At 49.0% G+C, this 24,633-nt stretch overlaps 7 protein-coding genes across 7 annotated transcripts; 5 read left to right on the plus strand and 2 right to left on the minus strand.

Moving 5' to 3' along the window:
* Positions 1–1,950: 1,950 nt before the first annotated feature.
* On the plus strand, positions 1,951–3,198 carry LAJ45_05400 (uncharacterized protein; the record flags this gene model as incomplete). The annotated part of the gene is made up of 2 exons (XM_046114971.1): positions 1,951–2,076; positions 2,146–3,198. 2 exons carry the CDS (start codon positions 1,951–1,953, stop codon positions 3,196–3,198), a joined length of 1,179 nt encoding a protein of 392 aa, XP_045972008.1.
* A 5,446-nt stretch (positions 3,199–8,644) lies between these two features.
* Positions 8,645–9,193, plus strand: LAJ45_05401 (uncharacterized protein; the record flags this gene model as incomplete). The annotated part of the gene is made up of 3 exons (XM_046114972.1): positions 8,645–8,749; positions 8,884–9,070; positions 9,153–9,193. 3 exons carry the CDS (start codon positions 8,645–8,647, stop codon positions 9,191–9,193), a joined length of 333 nt encoding a protein of 110 aa, XP_045972009.1.
* Positions 9,194–9,785: 592 nt separating this feature from the next.
* Positions 9,786–11,070, plus strand: LAJ45_05402 (uncharacterized protein; the record flags this gene model as incomplete). The annotated part of the gene is made up of 4 exons (XM_046114973.1): positions 9,786–9,853; positions 9,919–10,544; positions 10,607–10,638; positions 10,786–11,070. 4 exons carry the CDS (start codon positions 9,786–9,788, stop codon positions 11,068–11,070), a joined length of 1,011 nt encoding a protein of 336 aa, XP_045972010.1.
* A 1,277-nt stretch (positions 11,071–12,347) lies between these two features.
* Positions 12,348–14,058, plus strand: LAJ45_05403 (uncharacterized protein; the record flags this gene model as incomplete). The annotated part of the gene is made up of 7 exons (XM_046114974.1): positions 12,348–12,514; positions 12,732–12,794; positions 12,867–13,363; positions 13,438–13,485; positions 13,560–13,640; positions 13,703–13,837; positions 13,895–14,058. 7 exons carry the CDS (start codon positions 12,348–12,350, stop codon positions 14,056–14,058), a joined length of 1,155 nt encoding a protein of 384 aa, XP_045972011.1.
* A 1,114-nt stretch (positions 14,059–15,172) lies between these two features.
* Positions 15,173–15,834, minus strand: LAJ45_05404 (uncharacterized protein; the record flags this gene model as incomplete). Its single annotated transcript, XM_046114975.1, has 3 exons — positions 15,173–15,372; positions 15,468–15,523; positions 15,656–15,834. 3 exons carry the CDS (start codon positions 15,832–15,834, stop codon positions 15,173–15,175), a joined length of 435 nt encoding a protein of 144 aa, XP_045972012.1.
* Positions 15,835–16,200: 366 nt separating this feature from the next.
* On the plus strand, positions 16,201–18,104 carry LAJ45_05405 (uncharacterized protein; the record flags this gene model as incomplete). The annotated part of the gene is made up of 3 exons (XM_046114976.1): positions 16,201–16,414; positions 16,556–17,901; positions 18,009–18,104. The coding sequence occupies 3 exons, from the start codon at positions 16,201–16,203 to the stop codon at positions 18,102–18,104; spliced, it is 1,656 nt and encodes a 551-aa protein (XP_045972013.1).
* Positions 18,105–20,975: 2,871 nt separating this feature from the next.
* LAJ45_05406 (uncharacterized protein) lies at positions 20,976–22,490 on the minus strand (the record flags this gene model as incomplete). Its single annotated transcript, XM_046114977.1, has 1 exon — positions 20,976–22,490. The coding sequence occupies one exon, from the start codon at positions 22,488–22,490 to the stop codon at positions 20,976–20,978; it is 1,515 nt and encodes a 504-aa protein (XP_045972014.1).
* Positions 22,491–24,633: the final 2,143 nt, after the last annotated feature.

Here is a 24,633-nt window from a genome sequence, read left to right on the forward strand (position 1 = left end):
TTCTCGAGCTCACCTCCGAACTGATATTTGACAATTGCAGAACAGCCCACAGAGGAAGAAAGAAAACCCGATACCGGCCGTACATACCGGCGAACCACTCCAGCCATGAATTCAAGCTCGCCGCCATAGATTAGAGCTAACTGATAGATAACAAGAAAGCAGCAGCAACTCAGAGTGTTCTCCTGCGCTGCAGCACGAGAACTGCAACGCCGTCGTCGTAGCAGTCGTCGCAAGCAAGATCAAACTCCTCGGCGCCTCAAAAAAATCACTGGAAAATCTATTCAAATCATGATTTTATCGATCGCCGCCGACTGCATAGCATAGCATAGCATAAAACTGGGGAAGACGAACTGAAGGGTTGGCTTACTGCGCGCCTCTATGCATACCTACCCACCACCGGCCGTACCCACCACCCACTTCGAATTAACTGTTCGATGCACAATATTTGTCGTGCACTGTTCGACTGGTGCACTGGCCACTCACTGGGTGGTAGGAGCAGGGCATATGGGTAGAGATTTTCTGCCCGCGAAAGCGGGGTGGTGATACAGCATATAAGATCTATGTATGTACGTAGGTGGGCTATTATGTACTCTGCTTCTGCCTCTCTACGGCCTGAACTAGTCATACATAACTATTTCAATCACGGGTCTTTTGGAAGTGCACAAATCCGCGCCATGCAGTGTCTTCCAAAGTGCAACTTTTATGTTTCATCGCCGCCAGAACACGTATATAAACTGAGGAGGAGGGGGGCGGAGGGGCGGTGGTCTGAAGAATGGGCACCTATGGTCCCTATGGTCCCCGATATAAGGCTCCAGGTATAAAAGGCAAGGGCCGTCGTCACGGATACTTACAAGAGTGGGATCCCGAGAAGGGATGGCGGGATAAGCATCACCACCACTACCAAATTGCAAAGACCGTTCTGTGGTCAATGATTGCATGAAGGGAGAAGGCCTTGGTGGAGAGACACTCACACACAGAATTTAAAAAGCCACAAGATACAGGAGATGCATATCTGCAGTCATGATCTCACCGTGGCCATTGCGGCAGCAAGGCATCGAGTGAGATCTGGAGCATTCACTTTACGAGTCTACGTACTGCTTGCTACATATGTATAGGTCACATTAATATTCTTGAGCTAGGTGGAGAGGAGAGTCACTGCAGGGGGGGAGGGGGAAGTTCAACTAGACTTGACTAGGTAGTGTGTAGATATATACATGTAATAATAAGTACTTACTGCCTTCTATATCCGTCTCGATCAGTTTCGGGGGCGCCGCCTCGTCTAGAGTATCTCCATAGGATATTGCGGAGAATGTAGAGCAATTAAGACGGTCTAGGTAATAGAATACCGAACCCGGGCCGAACTGTACCCGAAACACACGGAACACAGCCCACGCATCCCGAATGCACGCGATATTGCTCCTTCATGAAGGTCTTCAGGGCCCATTTCTAATACTTTACAAGGATTGGTTATATTTCCCCTTCTCGATCTCACGGAAGAAGAACAATTAGCGAATTCAATCAATTCAGTCCCCTCAATCAGCTGTCAACACTCGTACGATATCGCACTGTAAAGCGAATTGATTAAATCTCCGCTACCTACCGAGCTTGCAATTGCCTGTCTTCTCGTTTACAGCCCCCGGATCATCGCATTGGCATCCTGCATTCGTCTCGCTTAGCCACTGCACCACACCTAACCCACACGGAAAATCGTTTCGCCGGCCAACGTCCCCCAGCAGCTTTCCCTTCCGTTTCAATCATTTCCCAGTACTCCGCTCCCTTTCACTCTAGATCTTTCCCGCAATTAATATAATGTCGCGCCCGCTGTCAGCCCACTTTCTACGGACCTGCGTAAGATCTCTCCGCCAGCAGGGCCCGTCCCAGCAGCATCCCCGCAAATTCTCCGTCTCGCGTGCAGCTAGGTACGATGGGGTGTACAAAGAGCTCTCGGCGATGAAGCTCCAAAAGCCATGGCTGCAAGCTCTCTCGGAACGAAATGCTGGGATCATCAATGCTCCGCCCCCGCTCCCGGCTGGCGGGCTCGAGCCGAAGAGGATGAAGGATAGCTTCCACAAGCTTGTAAGTATCCTAGAATAGCAGGAGTTAGCAAGCTATATGTGAGATGGGGCTAATTGAACCGATTGATAGGTCCTCCCACTGGCAAAGGATAAGTGGCTTGTGGATGGATATGTCAACGCATCTGGCCAGCTGCGTCTTGGAACCCTATTCCAGGACCTCGATGCCCTGGCGGGCGTAGTGGCATACAAGCATACCGGGCCCGGACCAACCACGGTCACTGCGGCGGTGGACCGTATCTCCATCATCCGCCCGCTCGAAGAGTTCTGCGACCTCGAGCTCAGCGGGTTTGTCTCATATGTCGGCAAATCGTCGATGGAGATCTCTCTGGAAGCCCGGCGCAACGGCGTCGAGGGGGAGGAGGGCCTCATCTTGACATGCGCCTTCACGATGGTTGCGCTGAACCCACAGACTAAGCGCGCAACCCCAGTACCCCCACTACTCGTTGAGACGCCGGAAGAGAAGGCGATATTTAGCAAGGGAGAGGAGTACCAGAAGGCGAAGAAGGCGCTGCGAGATGTGTCGCTGGCCAAGCAGACGCCGAATGACGAGGAGTCGGACTTGATCCATCAGATGTGGATGGAGCAGCTCCAGTACGAGGACCCGCAGTCTAAGCTCTCAAAGCCCGAGAACACAAGCTACATGTCTACTACCACTATGGCGTCCACGTCGATCATGCAGCCGCAGTATCGCAACCGTCACTCATTCATGATCTTTGGTGGGTATCTTCTGAAGAGCACTATGGAGCTTGCGTTCTGCTGTACCTCTGCGTTTGCGCACTCGCGGCCGATGTTCTTGAGTCTTGACCCGAGCACGTTTGATGCGCCGGTGCCCGTGGGGAGTATCTTGTACTTGACCGCGACGGTTGCCTATACCGAGCCGTACAAGGGTGGGAGTAGGGTGCAGGTCAGAGTTGGAAGTAAGGTGAGAGATGTGGAGCATGGAAGTGTTGTCGAGACGGGCGTGTTCAATTACTCCTTCTTTGTGGAGGGTGATCTGAAGGTCATGCCAAGGACATATGGTGAGTTTGTAATGTACGTGGATGCGAGGAGAAGAGCGAAGCAGAATGAGCTGTTGCCTGATACCTCTGATATCAATGCGGCTAAGACGAGGGTGATGGAGTAGAGGGAGTGGTGTGTTTCTTTGTAGTCTTGTATACCACTGATTAGATGTATTTTATTTCATAAGGGAATGGAGTAATCGATTGGCTTTATATATGCCCGTAGCACATTTTATCCAATGTGTCGCCTCGAGTGGTGAAATGTGGACAAGATTATGTTCTAAGAATTGGCTGAGATGTGGGATACTATCCAGAGAAGAAATGATTTTTTTCGATATAATGGTAGTTCCATAATTACACAATACCCTTCATAAACCTTGTGTGCTCCCCGGGGTCTTCACCTATGTAGCTACGGCTGGATCCATGAATCTTTGTGGAAACTCAAATAGTTATACCTAAACCAAGCCACGAGATATCATTGAATTGATGGGCCCTAACATTACGTTTGGTGAGTCTACTCTGACCGAAGAGTTCCCTCACCGTAGACAGCCCATGAACTTCCACAAACTGACATCCACAGAGAAAAAAAGGCGGATGTCGGTATATTTCTACCGAGTGATATCTCATGAATGCAATTATGCCGAAACTATAATATAAGCTAGTTTCGGCGGTTAGGAATAAACAGGAACTGAGTTTCCCAGGGCCGACCAGTTAAGAGGAAACCAGAGTTTGTGGCCTTCTGTATCGGCATGCAGGTAACCTTAAGCTCCCTTGCACAACATCAACGTCCTCTTTCCCATGGTTGGGCTCTTAATTTTTGTATACCATAGAATGAAGTTCTAGAGAGATCCGAAATTATCATGATCATATGGTTAGATATCGAGCTATAGAGTTCTAAATTGTATAGATGTCTAACTATAAGGACTAAAACCCGCTTTTGGACTCTTTCGTTGACCGTCTGCTGTATATATAAAAGCCCGCTGCACTGCAGCTGGTATTACCATCGCATCTCAACACATTAGATATCCCACACCAAAGGTCCAACGCAGAAAAGAATAAGCTCACCGCCATAAGATGTGTGCCCCAAAGCAGAAAAAAATTGGCGTCCTTCAACAACAGCTACAATGAAGTCCAGCTCCCTACTAGGCTCATGCTCAGGTACTCGGGATTTGCCGGTATTGAATACTACGAAGCCTCAGAGGTTCCACTTGGGGATGAGAATGGCGGTGGTGATGAAGAATACAGCGGTAGGGATGGGGAGAAGAGTGGGAGTGAGAGTGAGAATGGGAGCGGGGGTGAGTGCGGAGAGAGGGGAATAGGAGAGAGGGGCGGGGAAGAAAGCGGACAAAGCGTAGGGGGATCAATGCGAACAAGGATAGAAACCAGGAGAAAAATGAGATCCTGAAGGTGATAACAGATTATCTCCTGGTAAGCTTTTTACTGAGTCTGGTCATTAACATTTTTCTCTGGTATTTCAAGTTCAAGGTGGTTACTCTTTGATTGAGTTAGCGTGATAAAGCTAAAGAGGACTGTGAGTGGTTGTTTGATGATAATGATGTCTAGATTTGATGTGTTTTCCGAGCTCTCAATCTTTTGTAGAGCTGTTTGCATTAGAAGGGTGGAATTTAGTTAATGATCTGCCGTATGTTTGTTAGTATCTCGAATTTCTCATCAGTATACAATTTGCCTTCGATTTTCAAATATGAATGACCTCTCAACCATAAAATATTCTCTTTACAATAGTCTCCATAGAATACACCATCATGCTCTGTTTACAAGTAGTGCTCATTCTCTCCCCTCGAGCTATGACTCTCAGAGATAAATGAGCATAAATTATCAACCTCCGGAGATTTGCTCCACAACTTGATCGTTTCATGATAGCATATCTCCACTGCCAACAAGTCAACACCTCTCATACTCATATCCAATAACAACTATGGAGCCTCCAGGATACACACTTCACCCCATCATGAAATATGCCCATGAAGACACTAGCTACCATGGCCACATACACAGGGCGAGAACCTTTGAAGACATGGGCATCCCGAATCCGGGGTCCATAAAGAGCGAGGGGATATGTAATAGTGGATGCTTGAAGTTACTCCGGTACTGGAAATCGAATCCATGTCTTGGCTGTTGTAGTATTTGTTCATACGACTGTATACGATCCGTAAGGTTTCGGGTTGGTTACGTTGGGATGCGTGAAGTGACGTTGAAGCTGCCTTATTGGTCTTTTGGTATTTCTTATATCTCGCCACGTGCACAGGCTACTCATCTCCCATAATCATGACTTGAGAGAACTTCAAAAACTTAACGTAGGGAGATTAGCTGCATGCTGGGTTATCAAGGAGCGACGTTAGTTGTAACTATAAGTTGTACCGTTGGTTTCTTTTTGATTTGTTAGGTCTCCTCGGAGCTTAAGCTTTGTATTTTTTTTATAACTTTGTTGATTTGAAGGTGTCGATAATACTGGCACACGTTCACACCGTTACTTACATGTACGTATACGTAGTATGATTCTTGTTGTACATACTAGCCCTAAATCTAAAGGCTCGTATGTTTGGATGCTGTTTGTGGTACCATATGTATTTCGAACCCATTCCTAGACATTTAATCATAATCAATTGTGCTACGATTGCATTCAAGTTGTATTTCGCTCTTAATTATGATTATTTATCATGAATCTGCGATTATGCGTGGCCGAGTGACCATTGAAAAAGCTTGGTTAAAGTCGCACCTTCTATAGAATTAAGCGCCATCCTTTGAGGTTCATTCTCTGCGCTGCTCCTTAGTCTAGACACAACATAAAAGGCCTAGGACCCCTCCTGGTAGATATATATAGTCTATAACCCATAAAACAACTCTGCGATAATCAGCTCCCTTTCACGACCGATCGACAAGCCAAACAACAGCAAAAGAAGCTACACACATGACATCATCAACCACCGCTCGTCAAGGATACACGGAGAACCAATCTATGCTATATGCCCAAGACACATCCTATCAGCCTGGTACAGGAGGTACGGCTCTCGAAGACGTGGTCCTGTCTGACCCGGTGAATATGAGAGGCGAAGGAGGGGGGTTCGCAGAATTTTTGATGAAATGGTATTTCTGCTTGCTTGAGAGCGACGGTACTTCTCATCGTCATAACAAGGACTCTGGAGGCGGAGGTACCGGTACGAACGCTTGTACGTATTGTCTCTGCTGCGAGATGGATTGCTAGAAAGAAGTGTGCTTGATTGATTCGGAGACTTGGAGCTGAGACTTCTGTACATCAATTTCACCGCATGTAGTGCTTAGCCTGGTCTTACCAAACACGTTTTTTTTTTAAATGTACTACATGTATATGTGTAGCTTTACCAGCTATAATTCACCTTTAGTACTACTTCAAGTGTTGGATTTCATATCCTAACATTCTCCTTGGCTCCAAGTTGGTTCCTTCAAACTCATGATCGAAAACGATATCAATATCTCGCAGATATATGTACTCTTCCTCAAGTTATAAAAGTTTATGTATATTAACGGCGTATAAATTATTACCGATTCTAAGCCAATACTTTGAATTCATGAGTGATCATGATCATGCTATAGTGATGTTGTCCCCCCTCTTATAGCTATAGCCTAGCTATAGATCTTGCACAATATAGTAAGATAAATCGCAATTATTACTGTATTCTATATAGATATATGTCGTTTTGTCTATTCGCGTATGGTGCTGATATATTCTAATTAACTGCTTATTTCCAGCCGCGTTAATTGCATATGAATGAGTTGGCCAATCTGTCTAGAAATAGTGAATCACCGCATATCACTCCTGGGAACATAAGTTGCACCGTGATAACCCCACCTGTTTCAACTATTGAGATGTGTCGATACCACTTTATAAGATAAGGTTTGCGGCCAGTGCTAGTAAGGTACTCGATTTGAATAGATCTTTACATAGCTAATAACTCATCGGGATTTGTTGACTTTAGCACTCATACGAGGGGTCAGCATTGAAAGCTTAGCTGTAAATTTGACAAATAGTAGCCAACTAGACCGAATAAAAGCATGGCTTCTGGATCTGTTGTTTACACCACAAAGTGGATCGGTTTCAGTTTTTCAGCCTCGCAATTAACCACGTGATAATTGAAAAAAACAGGCCTTGTTTCATACGGCAATGGTGAGGTTGGGGGCTTTATGGACAAGATAAAACGCACTATATACTAGTGAGAGGCGAGCTATTTGTTTTCAAGTTATCACTCGATATAGTTATAACAAAGCTTTAAAGGCCATTTCGCCCGCTCAGCATAGCCCTTTTGCAAACCATAAGATCTGTCCGTCAATAAAGTTATAAATACCTAAGTCATACTGCTGCTTCAACACACCGCAATTCATTTACCAAATCTCGACTTATCATGTCCTCAGAATACACGAACAATGTTATGGCATATGCCCAAAACCCCCAGCTCCACGATGAATTTTACGTCGATATAGAGCTTAGGCCTATAAACGACATGGGGAATTTGAGGGGAGGGAATAGGGAGGGAAAAGACGGAGAAGGGTGGGAAGAGTTCTGGAGAAGTGTTTCCGCATGCCTGCCTCGGGGCAGTCGCAGGGTTTGAACTTGATATGACTGGATCCATATGGTTGGAATGCGTGTCGAGAATTTATTACTTTAGAGTTTATACGGTTAGGGTGTCTTCCTTTAATTTTTGTGTTATCATTATAGAATTATAGCTACATATTTGTAGCTTAGAGGTTAGAATATTTTATGTTCACCAATGTGGATTGGCCATTGTAGGACAAATCCGTGATACAGGTTAAACCAAACTGGCTTGGTCAAAGCTCCGAGGCAAAATTTCAAATTGTCCAGCTAGCTTTCAAGTGCAAGAAGCTCGAAGTCGATGACGGTGATCATGACTCATTGAGATTTATCGACCAATGTACCGGGTTTGTTAAATCGTGATTTTAAATCCAGGAGTTCTTAAAGAAAGTCAAGACTAGTAAACGGAAGCTTTATTACTGATACAATTTTTTGAGACAAGTGCTGTACTGGTACTTGGTGCGGCCGTGGCAAAAACCCTTCCGTAGATGACTGTTTGGACCTACAGTGTGCCACTCCGAAGGCGTGGGTTCGCATAAGGCCGGAAGTTATAATGTTAGATGTCATAGTGTTTTATGAAACATCCATTCTTTGTTAGGTTTGGTAGAACACATTATTCCACATCAATGAGCGAGTTCACTTCCCTTCAATCGAATTTAATTTTCATCAATCATTTCTGTTTCAAATTTCTAAGCAATTGCGAGAGCGCTTAGATGTTGTCAACTCAATGAATCAATTAATTAAACCTAAATGTCGTTAAGACAATGTTCCGAATGATATCTCATGGTGTTATTTCGTAACAGGTCATCTCGGGGTATGAGAGATTTATGCCTGCATTTGAATTGAAGTTCAACGAGTCACAGGTGTTTATATATTCGAGATCGCGTTGTTGAGTCTATGGTCCGAGTTGGGAAAGTATATATGGTGTGATATTGGTAGTAGCAGTGTTGATTATTTTGCAGTGACGCACGCGATTATAACATAAGATGGGCTGTATCGATCGTCTACCTTCATCATTCGGAAACATTCTCGGGAAATATATCAGTGTTCTTCTGCCGCTAAAGTTCCCCGCACGGACATCCTCGAGGGTCGTATGTATGTCTAGAACAGGCCGGATTCCGAGTCCCGGAGCTAACTTTAGAAGAAGCTTGTCCGATTCCCTAGGTAATTTCCACTGTCGAAGTCAGAGCTGGTCTGATACGAAACGTTTATCTCAACGTCTTAGCGTGAAGACGCCTTAATCTTGACAAGGCAAGAGGAGAAGTGTTTCGAGTTGGATACATTTGATGGGGATGATGGTGATGTGATGGTGATGGTAGCACAGCACCTTTTCCTTTTCCTTTGGACCTCGTTCAACGATGAGATGGATGGGTGGTTGAACTCTGGGACATTTGACCAAAGCGGTCATCTAGGTAGGCAATGTGGTCCTTAGATGTCTGATATATATCTTGGACCGTTTAAGCTTCGGTACGACTGAAATATTTACTGCCGTAGAACCTTTTATCAGCACCCGATGTCATCCCCTTATCTTCTGATTAGAGAGGGATAAGTACTTCTGACATATGATCATGAGTTTTGTTCTCAGCCTCGTAGATCGAAACGGTACCCAATCACAGGGACTCTGTACCTGGGTGAAGGAGGGGCAGAATAACGGCCCATGACGAAAAGGCAAAGAAGCAGAGAAGCCGATTACTAGCCTATCAAAGCGCGTTTGTTTTCTTCTGCCGATCCGAGCCTCCACGGGTTCGAGTTCAGAGCATTCCCCCATTTCAAATAATCAGCCGCAGCGGCAGTATCATGAGGAATCGATGTCTTTGCACTACGCTTCAGCCGCTGCGCCTCGCTCATGACGGAAGGACATTGTATTTATCACCACAGGATAGCCATCTGTAACCACAAAAAACAAAACCCTGAAACACCCCCGGGTAGAAGAAGAAGCTTGAGAGCTTACTTGCTAGGTATAAATTCCAACTTCATAGTAACTTTATCTATTACCCTTGTAATATCTCCTTCCTTCCCGCCCTTAAGATCGCTGTCAGCACCGAGTTTCTTCTCTCTCTTTCTCCCCTCTTTATCCCTTCCCTTGTGTTTCCCGACTATCGATAAGCAAACCCTAAAAAAAACAAGATGACTGCCAGAGCCTTCAAACTAAACGATATTCCTGACCTTAGTGGAAAGGTAGCCATCGTGACCGGGTATTAATGTTTCCTTTTCAAGTAACAAATACAGTAAAGCTAACATTACACTCTGCTCGATGTAGTGCAAGCTCTGGTATCGGTCTTGAAACAGCTTATCTCCTTGCCCGTCGAAACTGCACCGTCTATATCGCTGCACGCAATCCTGAGAAGGCAGATAGGGCAATAGCCGATATTCAACGGCGCCTATTTCCCGCCACCCAAGGAGTCGGCGAAATTATATATCACCATCTTGATCTTCTCGATCTCAAAGGCGTATATGAGTCTGCGCATCGATTCCTCCGAGATCATGACCGATTAGACATATTGGTCGCGAATGCTGGGACCGCGTTTGAGTCGATCGATCAGCTTTCCGTGGACGGTTATGATAGGTCATTCGCGACAAACCATCTGGGGCACTTTGCATTCATCACTACATTACTACCATTACTCGAGAGAACGTCAGGGATCAATGGTGGGGATGTTAGGGTTGTCGTGACTAGTAGCATGGCTTATCAATTTGCGGGGAATAATGGGATCGACTTTGATTCTATTCGAGTGAAAAGCGAAGGAAAGAGCATATTAGATATGAAAGCGGCGGGTAGGAGGTACGGAAGGAGTAAAATGGCCAATATTTTGTTCACCCAGGAACTCAGCAAGCGCTTGGAAGCAAGAGGGATTAGTGGGATAAGGGTGAATACTTGTCATCCAGGTAAATTGACTTTATCTTATCTGGAGCATGCCGAAATTGGATTACTGACTTTTGGGGTGTAGGTTCAGTTGGGGATACGGGATTAGGCGCAAATGTCAGTATTCATGTTCTTTATATTCAGGCATTCATGAAGTCGTGGCTTTTTTACTTTTTTACATTTTACTTTTTTTTTCTTCATGGCATCTCAGAAAAAAAACTTCATCGCTGAAGTGTCAGATTGCTAACATTTTCCACATCACAGGATGCTTTGGGAATTCCTCAATGGTTCAACGGAATGGTCCATAAAGCCGTTGGGACTGTCAGCTTCACTCCCTTGGAGGGCGCCATGACCCAGATCTACCTGTCAACATCAAAGACTGTAGTCGAAAAGGACATAAGAGGAAAGTTTTATGTACCTGTCATGACTTGGTCTATGAGGTACCATTATTCCACGGAGTACGACATCAGCAGGGCGCTCAAAAGAGGAGACCATGAGAAGCTCTGGAACTACAGCGAAACTGCTCTTAGAGAGGCGCTACAGAGATGAGTTCAGTTGGACTGGGAGTACGGGACTTGGTGTTTTCGTTTTTGATTTTTCAAATTTCAAATTTCAATTTTTTTCTTTCTTTCTTCGGGATTTTCATCATATCTAGGGTTGGTAGGAGCGGGAAGGGTTCTCTTATTTCTTTTTTGTTTCCTTTTTTCCCTTTTGCTTTTACTCCACGGAGTTCGCAGGATGGGATGTGTACTATTATGTACTTTGCTCCAAGGGATAGTGATGGTGCTAATACCTGTAGTTATGCTGGGTACATGTATGCTTTGAGCTTTGAAGCAAGTAACACAAGTCCACAAAGTGCTGTATGTGCGTACGGTAGCCACGGAAGTGCAGAAGAGCACGGATGACGCGTCATGTTTCAAGATGGAGGGATAAGGACGATAACATCTTTGCGATTGAGAGTCTCGGGATTGTGAAAATCGTCAGATTGAAATGTTTGGGTTAGTAAAGATGGTAAAGGGCATACGTTTGATTGAAGCTAGTAAGTAGGTTTTTTCACAAAGCAGGTATTGTTTGTGTTCCGTAGAGTTGGCTCGCTCAGGGGTGAACTTGAAGTACTATGATCTTAGCATTTTGATAAACCACAGTAGACATGTAGCTTAGCTGTCCGGTGTCTGGGCATGCGAGGAGATGGAAATGCAGAAAGGTATGAAAAGGATGAAAAAGATGCAAATCACTAGAGGGCTTTCTAGAACATGATCCCAGTCCTCTTTCCTCATTCTTCCCCTCATATGCCTCGTTGGGTCGAGTTGGTTGTTAATAACTCTTCTGTGGACAAGTTGTGAACTTCGCCAAAAATAGCTTTGAACAGTGGGGAGACCAGCTTCCGTTGCAACGACACTCCTTTTTTTTTTTTTGCCCCATTCCTTAATTTTCTGCCGCGTCGTCCTCCTTCACAGTAACGTTAGGACATCATCACCACTCCCTACATCCTCGCTCCTTCGCCGGGCCCTAGCGACTTCGACACACCAGAGGGAGAAATCGCATCCCAATCCTCGCCCCCATCCCCGTCCCTCCCATCCCAATCCCATTGATCTGGCACCATTATTTCCCCCCCCCCATATCTTATCTGCCCATTCACACACCCCCAGTCCTTCGTTTCTGGTGAATTCCTTCTTTCCTTTTCGCCCTCCGGAAAAGAAGAAAGAAAAAAAAACTCACTCTTTGAAAAAACGACATTCTCTCTTCCTTATCCGGAGAGACCTTTTTTTTGATTTCAACAAAAGTTTTAGCCTGCGTTTGCTTCGTTTGAAGCGAAGATGGTAACCATGATACCCAAGGGGATGACGGTCAAGACGATCCGGAACAAACTGCCACCGCTGCGGGCAATCGGACAGGTGGTCTTTAGAACGCGATTCCTATTTTTCGTCTTTCTTTCGGCGTTCATTATAATACTATGGCGGGGGTTCAGCTCCTCCGCCGCGAATATGCAAAAGTAAGGAATCTCCTCGAACGTGTGCCAGAGAGCTTCGGAAGAATCAAGGGGTAGCAATTTGCTATGGGGTGGGATGAATGTCACACTACCTGCGTGGGGAATGATAGGATGACAACGAGGCTTGATGGATGAATTGATAAACGAAACAGCATCGCGGTAGTGGGATGGGGAGATGGGAAAACAAACTTGAAACTAACAAAAATGTCTCTCCCTATAGATTTTACTGCTTTGGTCCTGCTAGGTCACCTATGGAAATCTCCCAAAATGAGCATGCGAACTGGCACGCACACCACCAGACCCCGGTGTTGTTTAACCATCACGAGCCCTTTGAAGTTAACGCTACGACCATCAGTCACATTGATTTGAACCCAATCAAGTCCACTCGCGATGCCGTCAAGAATAAAGAGCGAGTGTTGATTCTCACCCCGCTTCGCGACGCCTCATTCTACATCACTAGGCACTTTGACCTCCTCTCTCAACTGACGTACCCTCATGACCTTATCGACCTTGCGTTCTTGGTCAGCGATACCACTGATGACACCGTAGCGATCCTGAGCTCGGAGCTCCAGCGGATCCAGACCAACCCGGACGCGGCAATTCCGTTCAGAAGTGTCATGATCGTTGAGAAGGATTTCGGCGTTGTGGTTGCACAGAGCGTCGAGCAGAGGCACAGCTTTGAGTTCCAAGGGCCCAGGAGAAAGGCAATGGGTAAAGCAAGGAACTACTTGCTCTCAGCCTCCCTGAAGCCCGATCACAGCTGGGTGTACTGGAGGGACGTGGACATCAAGGACTCTCCAAAGACAATCCTGCAGGACTTTATCGCCCACGATAAGGATATTTTGGTGCCCAGTGCGTTCAAGCTTCCATCCCAAAATTAAAAAAAAAAAAAAAAGAGAGAAGCGCTAACGGAACGGTATTTATAGACGTTTGGTTCCACAGATATGAGAACGGCCGTGACATTGAAGGACGCTGTGCGTACCCCACTTTTTCTTTCTTTCCTTAGTTTCTTTGTTACATTTAAGCTAATATCCCAATTCACGCGCAGTCGATTACAACTCATGGCAAGAATCCGAGAAGGGCCTTGCTTTGGCTGCCTCGTTACCCAAGGACACCGTCCTCGCCGAAGGTTTGCATCCGGAGCGCACCCCCATGATACCGGAATCACGTGACTCAAACTTTGTTTAATAGGTTACAAGCAATACGACACTGGGCGCAAGTACATGGCCAAGATGGGTGATTGGCGCAACAACAAGGATGAGGAGATAGAGCTCGATGGTATTGGTGGTGTCAACATTGTTGTAAAGGCTGATGTTCATCGTTCGGGTTCGTAGTAGCACTTTTTAATCTTGCCCCATGAACTTCAGGCTAACAAGTTCCCAGGAGTCAATTTCCCTGCCTACGCTTTTGAGAATCAAGCCGAGACGGAAGGATTCGCAAAGATGGCCAAGCGTGCCGGATACCAAGTGATTGGTCTGCCAAACTATGTCGTCTGGCACATTGATACGGAGGAGAAGCCCGGAAACTTGGGCAGACGACCGGCATAAGCACAGAGCTGAAGCAAAAGGACGGGGGGAAAAAGGCAGGAGGGATTGGGGTAAAAATATAATATAGATATGTATGCAAGGACGTCGGACGGCTATATATAGGGGGAAAGGGTGGGACTGGACGGAGTATCGGAAGCATCCTCACACCCTAGTAGCGGAAGGGGGAAGAAGCATTGCGAAGGGGGGTAGGTTTATATTTATCCTCACTTTAGCTGGGTTATCCGATGGGCTCTGTTTTTTATGTTCACTCTTTTTTTCTTTTTAATGACGGATGCGCAAACTAGATTTGTTGTTGCTTTAGTGTTTTCTTATTTTTTCTTCTTTCTGTTGCTGAGCGATGATGATGATAGGGGGTTGTTTGACTGGCCGCGGCGAGGTATTATTTATTCGTATTAGTATCTATGGATAGGGTATGCTGGTCTTTTTTTCTCTTTCAACAGTGGATTGTGGGGAGTGGGGTGGAGGGGGGGATTCGGCTTCTTTTTATTTATATTCAATATTCATGTTTTAAATTTTCATGTCATTTCTTTTTTTATTTCCTCTTGTAGCGAGCGAGCGCGGTGAACCCCCTCCTCCCTGGAAACATCCTATTGTGAATGCGAGTGAGTGAGTGCTGTAGTGAATGTCCTTTTTTATGTTTGGGCGGATGCGGGGGGACGGTGGGAATGGCAAAAAGGAAAAGGGAAAGGGAAAGGAAAGGAGGGGGGACGGCAAACAAAAGAAAAAGGGGGAATGGATCGAGGGGAATGGTTATGGTTCTGTACTTATTTCATAAAATAGTCGAGTTATACCCATTACTTGTAGAATCATGGATGATCACTCGTATGAATGTAGACCCCCATGAGAGGGGCCAAGAAGGGGACTGGAGTTAACCAGCATCGACATCAACGTATTGGAGCAAACAATTGAACAGGCAATAGTCGCAGCCTTCTCACTGGCACATAAATTCAAATGAACGGAACGTCAGTAGTAAAATACGTAGGTAGTAAGTAGTACCACAGCTCAGCTCAGCTATATTGGAATATATATATATCCGCATCACTATACCACACCACACCACACCACATCACACTCCCCCCCCCCCAACCGATGCCATAGCCATGTAGCCAGCCACCTATTTCACCAACGGCAACCTCACCGCACACTTGAACGGATAGATCTGCACCTTTGTCCAGTCCCACACCTCGCCCACCGTGTACGGGTCCTTCCGCAGCGTCTCCTCGACCTCCTCGCGCGTGGCCGCCAGGCAGGTGAGTACGCTGCCGCGGAAGGCGAGTGGCGTGTTGGGTTGCTCGGGTTCGTCGAGGTATGCGCCTGGGGTCCGGTATGTTAGTAGTTGTGGTGGGAGAGGAGGGGGGAGGGATGGGAGGGGGAGGGGAGGGGGAGGGGGAGGAATGGGGGAGGCAGACCGCCAAAATTGATGAACCCGCTGTCGATTAGTGCTTGTAGGCCGGCGAAATGTTTTCTGTATTGTAGATATATTAGCACCAAATACAATCCCAATCCCAATCCCAATCCCACTCATACACCAACCACCACACTCACAATCACAACCACCCACAACCACCACAAACACACAAGAAGCAGGGACACCTACGGCCTAACCTCCACCCTCCTCGCCAGCGCATCCGGCTGGTCAGGCATGATGCAGAGCCACTCAATCTTCTGCGGTGCAGCAGCAGCGGACATTGTGCGGATATTGGGGATGGTTGTTCTTGTTCTTACTGTTACTGTTGAGCGGAGGAGTGGGGTGAAGAGGCGGGGTTTGAGGAGCATTGATTGATGAGGTGGGGAGGGGAGGGGAGGGGAGGGGAGGGGGGAGGGGTCTACATGTTTATAATTAGCTAGGTAGAGTAGCTGCTAGTACTCTAGAATATGATTGCACGAGAGCTCCCCGCACACACGTAAATGGTGGGGAACCACGGAGCTGTCTGTGTTGGTTGGTGGGCCCTGGCAAGTTGCAGGCAGGCAGGCAGGCAGGCAGGGTAACACCCACCACCCCCCGACCCAGCAATTGCACACTCTACAACTCTACACCAAATACAATCAATACCTACCATCCATACCACAAACCGCGACTATCTCTCTGCCCGTCCGTCCGTCTGTCTGCCAGAGCAGAGAAACCCAATTCACAGCACAGCAATGCCAGACCCCCCGCCGGCACGCTCAGGCCTATACGCCAACCTCCTCGAGCCCAGCACTGCAAACAGCACGGCTTCAATCTCCCGTGCGCCAGTTGTGTTTGCAGCTGCGGGCGCCAACAGCGGCAGCTCGAAGGATGGGAATTCTACTACAGGAGCTGGGACGGGAGCGGGAGCTGGAGGTGCGGGATCGGGGCAGAAGAAGTTGAATGCTGGTATGTGTGTGTGTGCATTTCATAGCTATTTACATGTAGATAGCAAACATCATGAGGACTAGCACTCATAGATAGGATACTGACTGACTGACCGACTGACTGACTGGCTGACTGGCTGACTGACTTGCCCGCCCGCCACAGCATCCCTCCGCTTCCAACCCACAATCACAAAACGCCCGCAACCCACAAAACCCACCAAGCCCAAAATCTCCATGAAACCCATCACCTCCACCACCACCGCTAACACCACAACCACCAATACCACCACCACCACCACCAACACCACAACCGACCCCACCCCCTCCACCGCCCCGCGGCCCATCACAAAAACCACGCTCGAGGATTGGACCGGCGGCGACGACGACGTCAACGGCTTCTACTCAAGCACGTCCAAGCAGCACCACCGCAGCAGCAACACCACCGGCAGCAGCAACAAGAAGCGCCGCAAAAAGGCGCGCGACACCCCGCCGCCGCCCACAAACTGGGACGACGTCTACGACCCCAGCCGCCCAAACAGCTACGAGGAGTACCGCGAGGGCGACGAGAAGGTCAGGGAGATGCAGGACTGGCGCGAGAGGGTCTATGGCCGCCGCCACCACCGCCAGAGGGACGACAGCTGGGGCGGGGACAGCGACGAGGAGGACGGCGCGTACAAGGCGGCTGCGGCGGGGAGGTTTGCGCCGCCGAAGGGGTACTCGTTTGCGCCGCCGCCGTCGCTGGGTGGTGGTGGTGGTGGTGGTGGTGAAGTAAGGTCACAGCCGACGCCTCCACCACCGCCGCCGCCAGCGGAGGTGCCGGATGATGCGTCGGGAGAGGATGCATATGCGCGCCGCATCCGCATGTCGCAGATGGGACAAGCCGGGTACGGCGCTGCTGCCGCCGCAACACCGACCCCCCCCCCACCAGCACCATCATTCCACCCCCCGCCTCCCCCACCACCCCCACCACCGCCCCCCGTGCAGCCAGAAGCAACAATCTCCCGCGCCCCCATCCTCTACAACCACTCCGCCCCCGCCCCCGCGCCTCCCGCCTCCCCCCCACCAGCACGCCCCACCACCCCACCACCGCCCCAGCCCCCCGCCGACGAGGACCGCTCCACCCTCCCCGGCCAGGCCGGCTTCGCCCAACGCCTCATGTCCAAGTACGGCTGGAAATCCGGCACGGGGCTCGGCGCCGACTCCAGCGGCATCGTGCAACCGCTCCGCATGGTCGCCGCGTCAAAGTCCAAAGACCTCGCCGGCCGCGGCAAGATCGTCGACCGCAACAAGCGCGCCAACCCCGGCGAGGGGGGGATCAGCGAGGTGGTGGTGCTGGAGAGCATGGTGGACGGGCTGCAGGACGAGGACGAGGCCGTGCTGGTGCAGGAGATTGGCGAGGAGTGTGAGGGCAAGTATGGCAAGGTGGAGAGGGTGTTTATACATTGGATGGAGGGCCGCACGAAGAGTAGGGTGTTTGTGGTGTTTACTAGCCAGTTGAGTGCGCTGAGGGTGGGTTTTTTTTCTTTCTCTCTCTTTTCTTCTTTTTTTGTTTGGTAGGGTGCGAGGAGGTGGTTAGTGGGGGATGTGTGACTGACTGACGGGCCATGTGTGAATAGGCGATACAAGCGCTCCAGGGACGGCTCTTTAATGGGAATACCATCGCCGCCAAGTATTTCGATAGGGACAGGTTTGAAAATCGGGACTTCGACTAGTGGAGTGGGTTTTTTCTCTCTTTTTCTCTCTTTTGTTTCGAATCTTTTTATCTGCATGTATAATAGGCTTTCTTAGGTAGGGTGCTGCTAATTCAGGGCGGATTGTTGCTGCTGTGTGGTTTGGTTTTTTGTTTCGGGGTGTTTTGGGGCGGATAGGTGAGTATCTGGGGGTTGTAGCGGAGTTGGAGTGGGAGTTGTGGTGGGGTTGGGGTTGTAAAGCAGTGGAGTTCCTGGGTGCAGGTAGGTTTCGAGTGATGATGAGGAGCGATACGGGCCCCTCCATATACTCTTCAGCATCTGCTAGACTCGGCGTTATAACAGATGTCCCAATACGTAGTTCTATTGGCAGGTGGGTGATACAGCTAGCTAGTGTAAATGGCCGAGTGACACCTTATGACCCTATTAGAAGGGACCGCGGCATTCCTTCCTTCCCTTCCCTTCTGTTGGGATACACACTTCTAAAAGAAAAGAAGTAGCATAATGCCATATAGTGCTTCTTGGACCAATAGAGTGCATCACCAGATACATATCCACATGGACACCGGCTGTAAGCAAGTACATACATGTGAACGCGGGTCTGAGAAAACCTGACCTATGGTCGACAGAGGGGCCGGGATGCAACACAACAACCCGCGAAAAGGAAACCTAACAAACATCAATTCCCCCACAGCCTCCAGATATGGGAAACAAGTAGGAACAAGTACATAGACTATATCAAGCGCAAAGATTCTGATGGTGGTGTCAGAACACAAATTTAAGAGTATTCGCTTAATCTTTTTTTTTTCTAGTATCCTCGGACATTAGGTTTCAACTAATATAACTTGATATTGTCGAGCCTCCTACTAGCTAAAGGAGCTTCTGAGAAAATATAATATACACCCCCTTTAAAACATTCCCTAGGCATCAGCAGGAGAAGCTTTTGGGTGGATCGGTTGGCTGATTTGGGCTTGTTAGGTTTGAGCCCATAAGTCAAGTTTTCTTGGACCCGCGTTCATATTATAAAATTAAAAGAACCCACTAGGAAGAGAGGGGGGGGCTTTCGATAGACAGCATCCCGCCCCCAGGGAAAATAGAACCAATGACTTATAGACTTTTTTTTCATCCCATTGTCCACGACAGTGCGGCTCGAGTCTGAATGTAAGGGCGAACATACATGTACTCATCCTACACGCGGTGGGTGCCAGAGTGGGGCGCAGAATCCGTCCACCTGCTATCAGATGTTCGAGTCTGTAGACGTGATCTTTCCGGAAGAGGCAGTCTACGCACGTCTTTAAGTATGACAAGCATCTTTTTTTTTAATTTGGCCATGCGCTTCGTTCGTGGAGCAGGAACGCTGCGTAGTGTAGTCATGGCGTATCACTCGCTCATTGTAATTGCGGGTGTCTGCCTGCTGCCTTCAGAGGAGCAGTAGAGCCGAACCGGCCAAGTTGATAGTATGAACTGACTGTTAAAACAAGGAAGAGGGTGGGAATATACCATCCTTATAGATCCAGTTTAGAGAACATTTAGCCCCGCGACAAGAGTATAGATAGTTTAGAACAGCGTTCAAACTACATAATGAAACGTTGGCAACAATTTAGTTGACAATAACAACAGCCGTAATGAATTCCCACAAACAACACCTACTACTAACACCAACTAGCGTGACTGCTTGGCGGTACGCGCAAAGTGCAGGTATCAATGACCACTCCCCCACCCCCCACCCCCCACCCCTCTCCCTATAGCTGATCATGAGTTCTAACGCTTCCCCCCAGTATCAGAGTCAAAGAAGTAAAACCCAACACCCCCCCCTCCTTCCCTAATTCTCCGGCCTAACGCCGCTGCCCCCATATGAACGTGTAGGAAGGGTGAGCAGAAGAATAGAACCCATTGATACCCACCATATCTGCCAAGCGAGTTCCAACCTGTATCGCGAGTGAGCAAAGGGTTTGAAAGTCGTGAGCTGAGAGCTAGAAACCCCACAACCACCCGCCCACACCTCCACCCGCCATACCAGTACACCCCCCCATCACAGCAGTCACACCATCATCTCAACAGACCCCAACCAACGTTAACCACAGTACAAAAAGATACCCCTCCTTCCCTTCCCCTGCATCGATCAGACACCCACAAGAACCACACCTCACCCCAACTCACCTCACCCCCAGCTCGCCAGAGATACCATACCTAAGCCCTCTCTTTATAACTATAGATCAGCCCCATAGAAAGGACAAAAGGGCGCTCATCCTTTCTCGCCCAACGACATATGCGCACTGCAGTCACAATACATCACTCGACCGCACTGCCACAGCGCCACATCTGTGGCGGATACGGGGCATACTTATCTGCTCAAGGCCTTACTATCACGTACGTATCCCCGCCCCATGCAGGCCCTCGAAGGCTAGTGTCTTTGATATAGACAGCCTGGAGGTCTATCACGAGTCCCAATCCTCCGTACGCACCGCTAAGATAAGATATAAAAAGATTCGTGATATAGTTAGCCTACATGAAGAAAGAGCAAGAACAATCATTAAAAACTAGAGTAGATGGATATAAAAAAAGGAACAATTTCTACTTTTTTTTTGAGCCACTAACAGATATCCCAACCCACACGCAAACGATAGCAACTAATGGCACTACCTTACACACCAACCTCCGGCCCAAGCACAAGCCAAGACATAAGAGCAAATCCCCCCCCACCCCACCCAACCGCAGACATAGCCGCCCCATATAAGAAAACAACATAAATACAGATTAGGCTCTCTCTTTATCTCCCTCTTAGATAAATAAACACACACCATTTATCATCATCAGCAGCCCACAAAAAAAGCGAAACATCAAGAAAAAAAGAAAGAAAGAAAGAAAGAAAAAGAAGAAAAAAAATCCCATCCCTCAAGAACACAGCGCAACCATTAACTTCCCATAATCCCCACTCGTCTCCCCCTTGACCCTCTGCTGCAGATCCCTCCCATACAACCTCTTAAACTCCCTCTTCACCAACTCAAAATGGTGTTTATTCCAATGCATCCTCACCAGCCTCGAGATCAGCAACTCATCCCTCGTGCCAATGCCCTTCATACTCGCCTCCAGCAGTATCGCATCTCTCGTCGGCCTATTCAGCGCGCCCTCCACAATATACACCAGCGCATCCTGCATATGCCCGGAGAACTCCTTCTTGATGAGCTTCACCAGATCGGTCTTGTGCCTGTTCTTATACTCCGTCGCCAGCGCTCTCAGATACGGCTCGCTCGCGCGCGTCAGTACCGAGCACACCAGCAGCTCGTCCGTGCCTAGCCCCGCACACGCATTATGGATCGCAGCAGCATCGTTCGCCACCACCTGCGGGTTTATCGGCTCCCAGTCCTCGATCCGCTGGCCCGACAGCGCCATCATGAACAGCTTCTCCGTCTTCATCGAGAGGTCGCCGCGCACAGCGGCCTCCAACGACTCCTTATAGCGCAGCGGGTATATCGTCTTCATCCGATTAACCTCCGCGTTCGTCCTCCCCATGATCGACTCTGTGAGCATGCTCTCGTTCGTGCCAAAGCCCGCAATGGCCAGGTTTGCAAAGAAGACATCGCACTCGCTGGGCCCGTACGCAACGGCCTTGAGGGCGGTGCGGAAGTTTCCGCTCGTCTCCTTCTCGATCGTTGTGATGAGGTCGCGCTTGGTGTGGGTTGAGTACTGCTCGCGGATGGCGTCGATGACGTCACCCTCGCGGTAGCCAAAGACGCTGATGAGGGCCTTCTCGTCGGTGCCGAAGCCCTTGCAGGCCTTGTAGATGATGTCGATGTCGGCGGTGGGGATGATGCGCGGGGCGACGGGCGGGAAGGTGTGTGCGATTGGTGGTGGGGGGCCGCCGCCGACGCCGAGGGGGTTGAGGTATGAGGCCTGCTGCGGGGGCGGGAAGCCCTGCGGCGGCGCGGGGGGGTGGTAGCCGTTGGAGTCGCGGTGCACGAGTGGTGCTGGGGGGTAGCCTTGTGGCGGGTACCCTTGCTGTGGAGGTGGGTATCCTTGCTGCTGTGGGGGGTAGCCTTGCGGGGGAGGGTAGCCTTGTGGTGGGGGGGCATATCCTTGCTGTGGAGGGGGGTATCCCTGCGGGGGAGGAGGCTGGAACTGCTGCGGCGGGGCACCGTAGCCTGGGCTCGGTGGTGGGAATCCTGGGCTATGGGGCGGTGGGTATCCTGGGGTGGGTGGTCCTTGGAACCCAGGACTGGGCGGCGGGGGTTGCTGGTACCCTCCAGGAGGTGGCGGCTGGCCCCATTGCTGCTGCTGTGGCATGTATGGGGATGGCGGGGCCCCATATGGCTGCTGGTACGGTGGGTAGCCGCCTGGGGGTGGCTGCTGCTGCTGCTGCTGCTGTGGTGGGGGATAGTTCCCTGGAGGAGGTTGCTGGTAGTAGGCCATGGTGGTACTGCTACAGTAGGGAATGGTAGTAGAGTAGTAACAGGCAGTAGTATGTAGGTACTCTACTGGTAGTAGCTGCAGCTAGACCCGGGAATAGGTATTAGCAAGATGTGCTCCAGGTACATACAGTGGATGGGAAGGGATGAGAAAGGAAGGGGGGGACCGATAGATCGTGATATTATTGGCTGACATACATATGTGGAGTCGACTCTCGTACAGGAAACAAGATCTGAACGTACGAGGAGCGACGGTAACACTGCGCTGCTGCTGCTGCACTGACTGGTGGCTGGTTGACTGCTTGCTTGACAGATGTGGGTAAGAAGTGGGGAAATGCAGAGAAGGACCGTGTTATCCTCCTTTTTTCTTTTCTTTTCTTTTCTTTCTTTCTCTCTTTACAAGTAAATCGAGTGGTCCTATCGAGAGCTATGTAGGCAAGAAAAATGGACTATAACGCGTCCCTTATAGAGGACGCTTTATGTTTGATAGGGCCCTGAGTCGCAGGCGGCGGGGGCGGCGGCGATAACAGAAATATGGGCGAAGTTCTCAGTTAAACTCAACTGTTGGGATCACAGCGGTAATGGCAGATGATGAAGGTGCAGTGAAGTTGAAAGAATTTGTGACGCATCTAGTGGTTACAAAGGCTATATGTGCGCGTGTTACAAAGGCTATGTAATGTATTCTTCCCCGTCTACGGTCTACTACCTGCTGCATAGTACTCGGCGTTGGTATGGAAATGTTCGCAAGAACAAGGCGCCTATATCGAGTATGATTCGTGCGCAGCCGAGCGATGAGTGTGATGAGTGTACTGAGCCCCAGGACTTGAAACAAGTAAACAATGTTTCCCGCACCCAGCACAGCCCCCCGCCTGTGGCACGTGATCTCCTCAGATGCGCGTTGAATGGACGCCCCAGCGAACAGCTTGAGCTCATCAGTGTCATTTGTGTCAATCACCGGCGACCCATACAGAGAGCAATCCACAGCAACTATGTCATCCTACATAAACCCTATCTTGTGATCTTCGCTGGCCGAGTACAGTAATCAATCAAATCAATCATATCTTCCATCGTTTAATTCTTCCTTTCGAGATTCCCATAGATACAGTATCCTTGGCACCAATCACTCCGCTAGGCCTGTTTGGTTCTAGAGCTATCTTGATTGATCATCATCAACCTCCGTCTTCGGTCCCAAGCTGCTGGGATAGATGGATCCCTCCCCCTAGACTAGCAATCAATTCCGAGTTTCTCCAAAGCTCTCGAAGGGAGTCGACGACTTCCATCCCCGCCCCCTCCCCTCGTCTACTTATTCAACACGCCAAATGCTTCACGTTGGAAGCAGAAATCGTCTGGAAAACTTCCACGATAGTAAAAAAAAAACGCATACGTTATCAACTGCTGTCCACCCTTCCCTCCCTCCGGCCGGCAGAAGTTTCTCGTTCCTACATAGAGTACGCCCGTCTACGGAGCCCAGTAGACCGCACCTACATGTACCCGTAAACAAGTATATCCCGAAACCACCCACCACCACCACAAAACCAAGATGAACCAACCACGAACACGCGCCTAACCAGCTAACTGGCTAGCTAGCTTGGGGAGGCTAGAGGAGACGAAGATTTCCTCACAGGTAGGCAATTAATTGGGGTTCAGACGGCCTGTTAGAGCACTCCATACATATGTAGAGGCGTTTCAACTTCCCAGCAACAAGCTCTTGTGTACTTAGTGCATAAGCCTCCGCTGCTCGTCAATCTCGAGTTTGAGTGCTAGTGCTGATCGCTTGACACTTCCCTCCTCGACCCTCCCTCTGCTACAAGAAAAAAGCTTCACCCAGTGTCAGTCTTGTCATGCAGGAGCAGCAGTACTCTAGCGCAGGGAAACCTTCTTTTTCCCACGTTTAGCTTTAGTTACTCTTCTACCATGTACCAACGCGACGACGCAGGCCTCAGGCCCCCCCTGGCCGCCTAACTTTTTTTGCCTGCTCGTCTCGTCTCGTCTGTTCTTGTTCTGTTCTGTCAATCTATCTATCTGTCTGTCTATCTACTCGTTTACCACGAAAAGAACCAGAAAATGCAAGTGACGGAAACAGGGATAGTTTATATGAGAGATCACCGCCACTCCATACAAATAATCCTTGCCCTGAGCAACTGCAT

This window comes from Morchella importuna (assembly GCF_003444635.1).
Source record: "Morchella importuna strain M04M26 chromosome Unknown Morimp01GS014, whole genome shotgun sequence".
NCBI lineage: Eukaryota > Fungi > Ascomycota > Pezizomycetes > Pezizales > Morchellaceae > Morchella > Morchella importuna.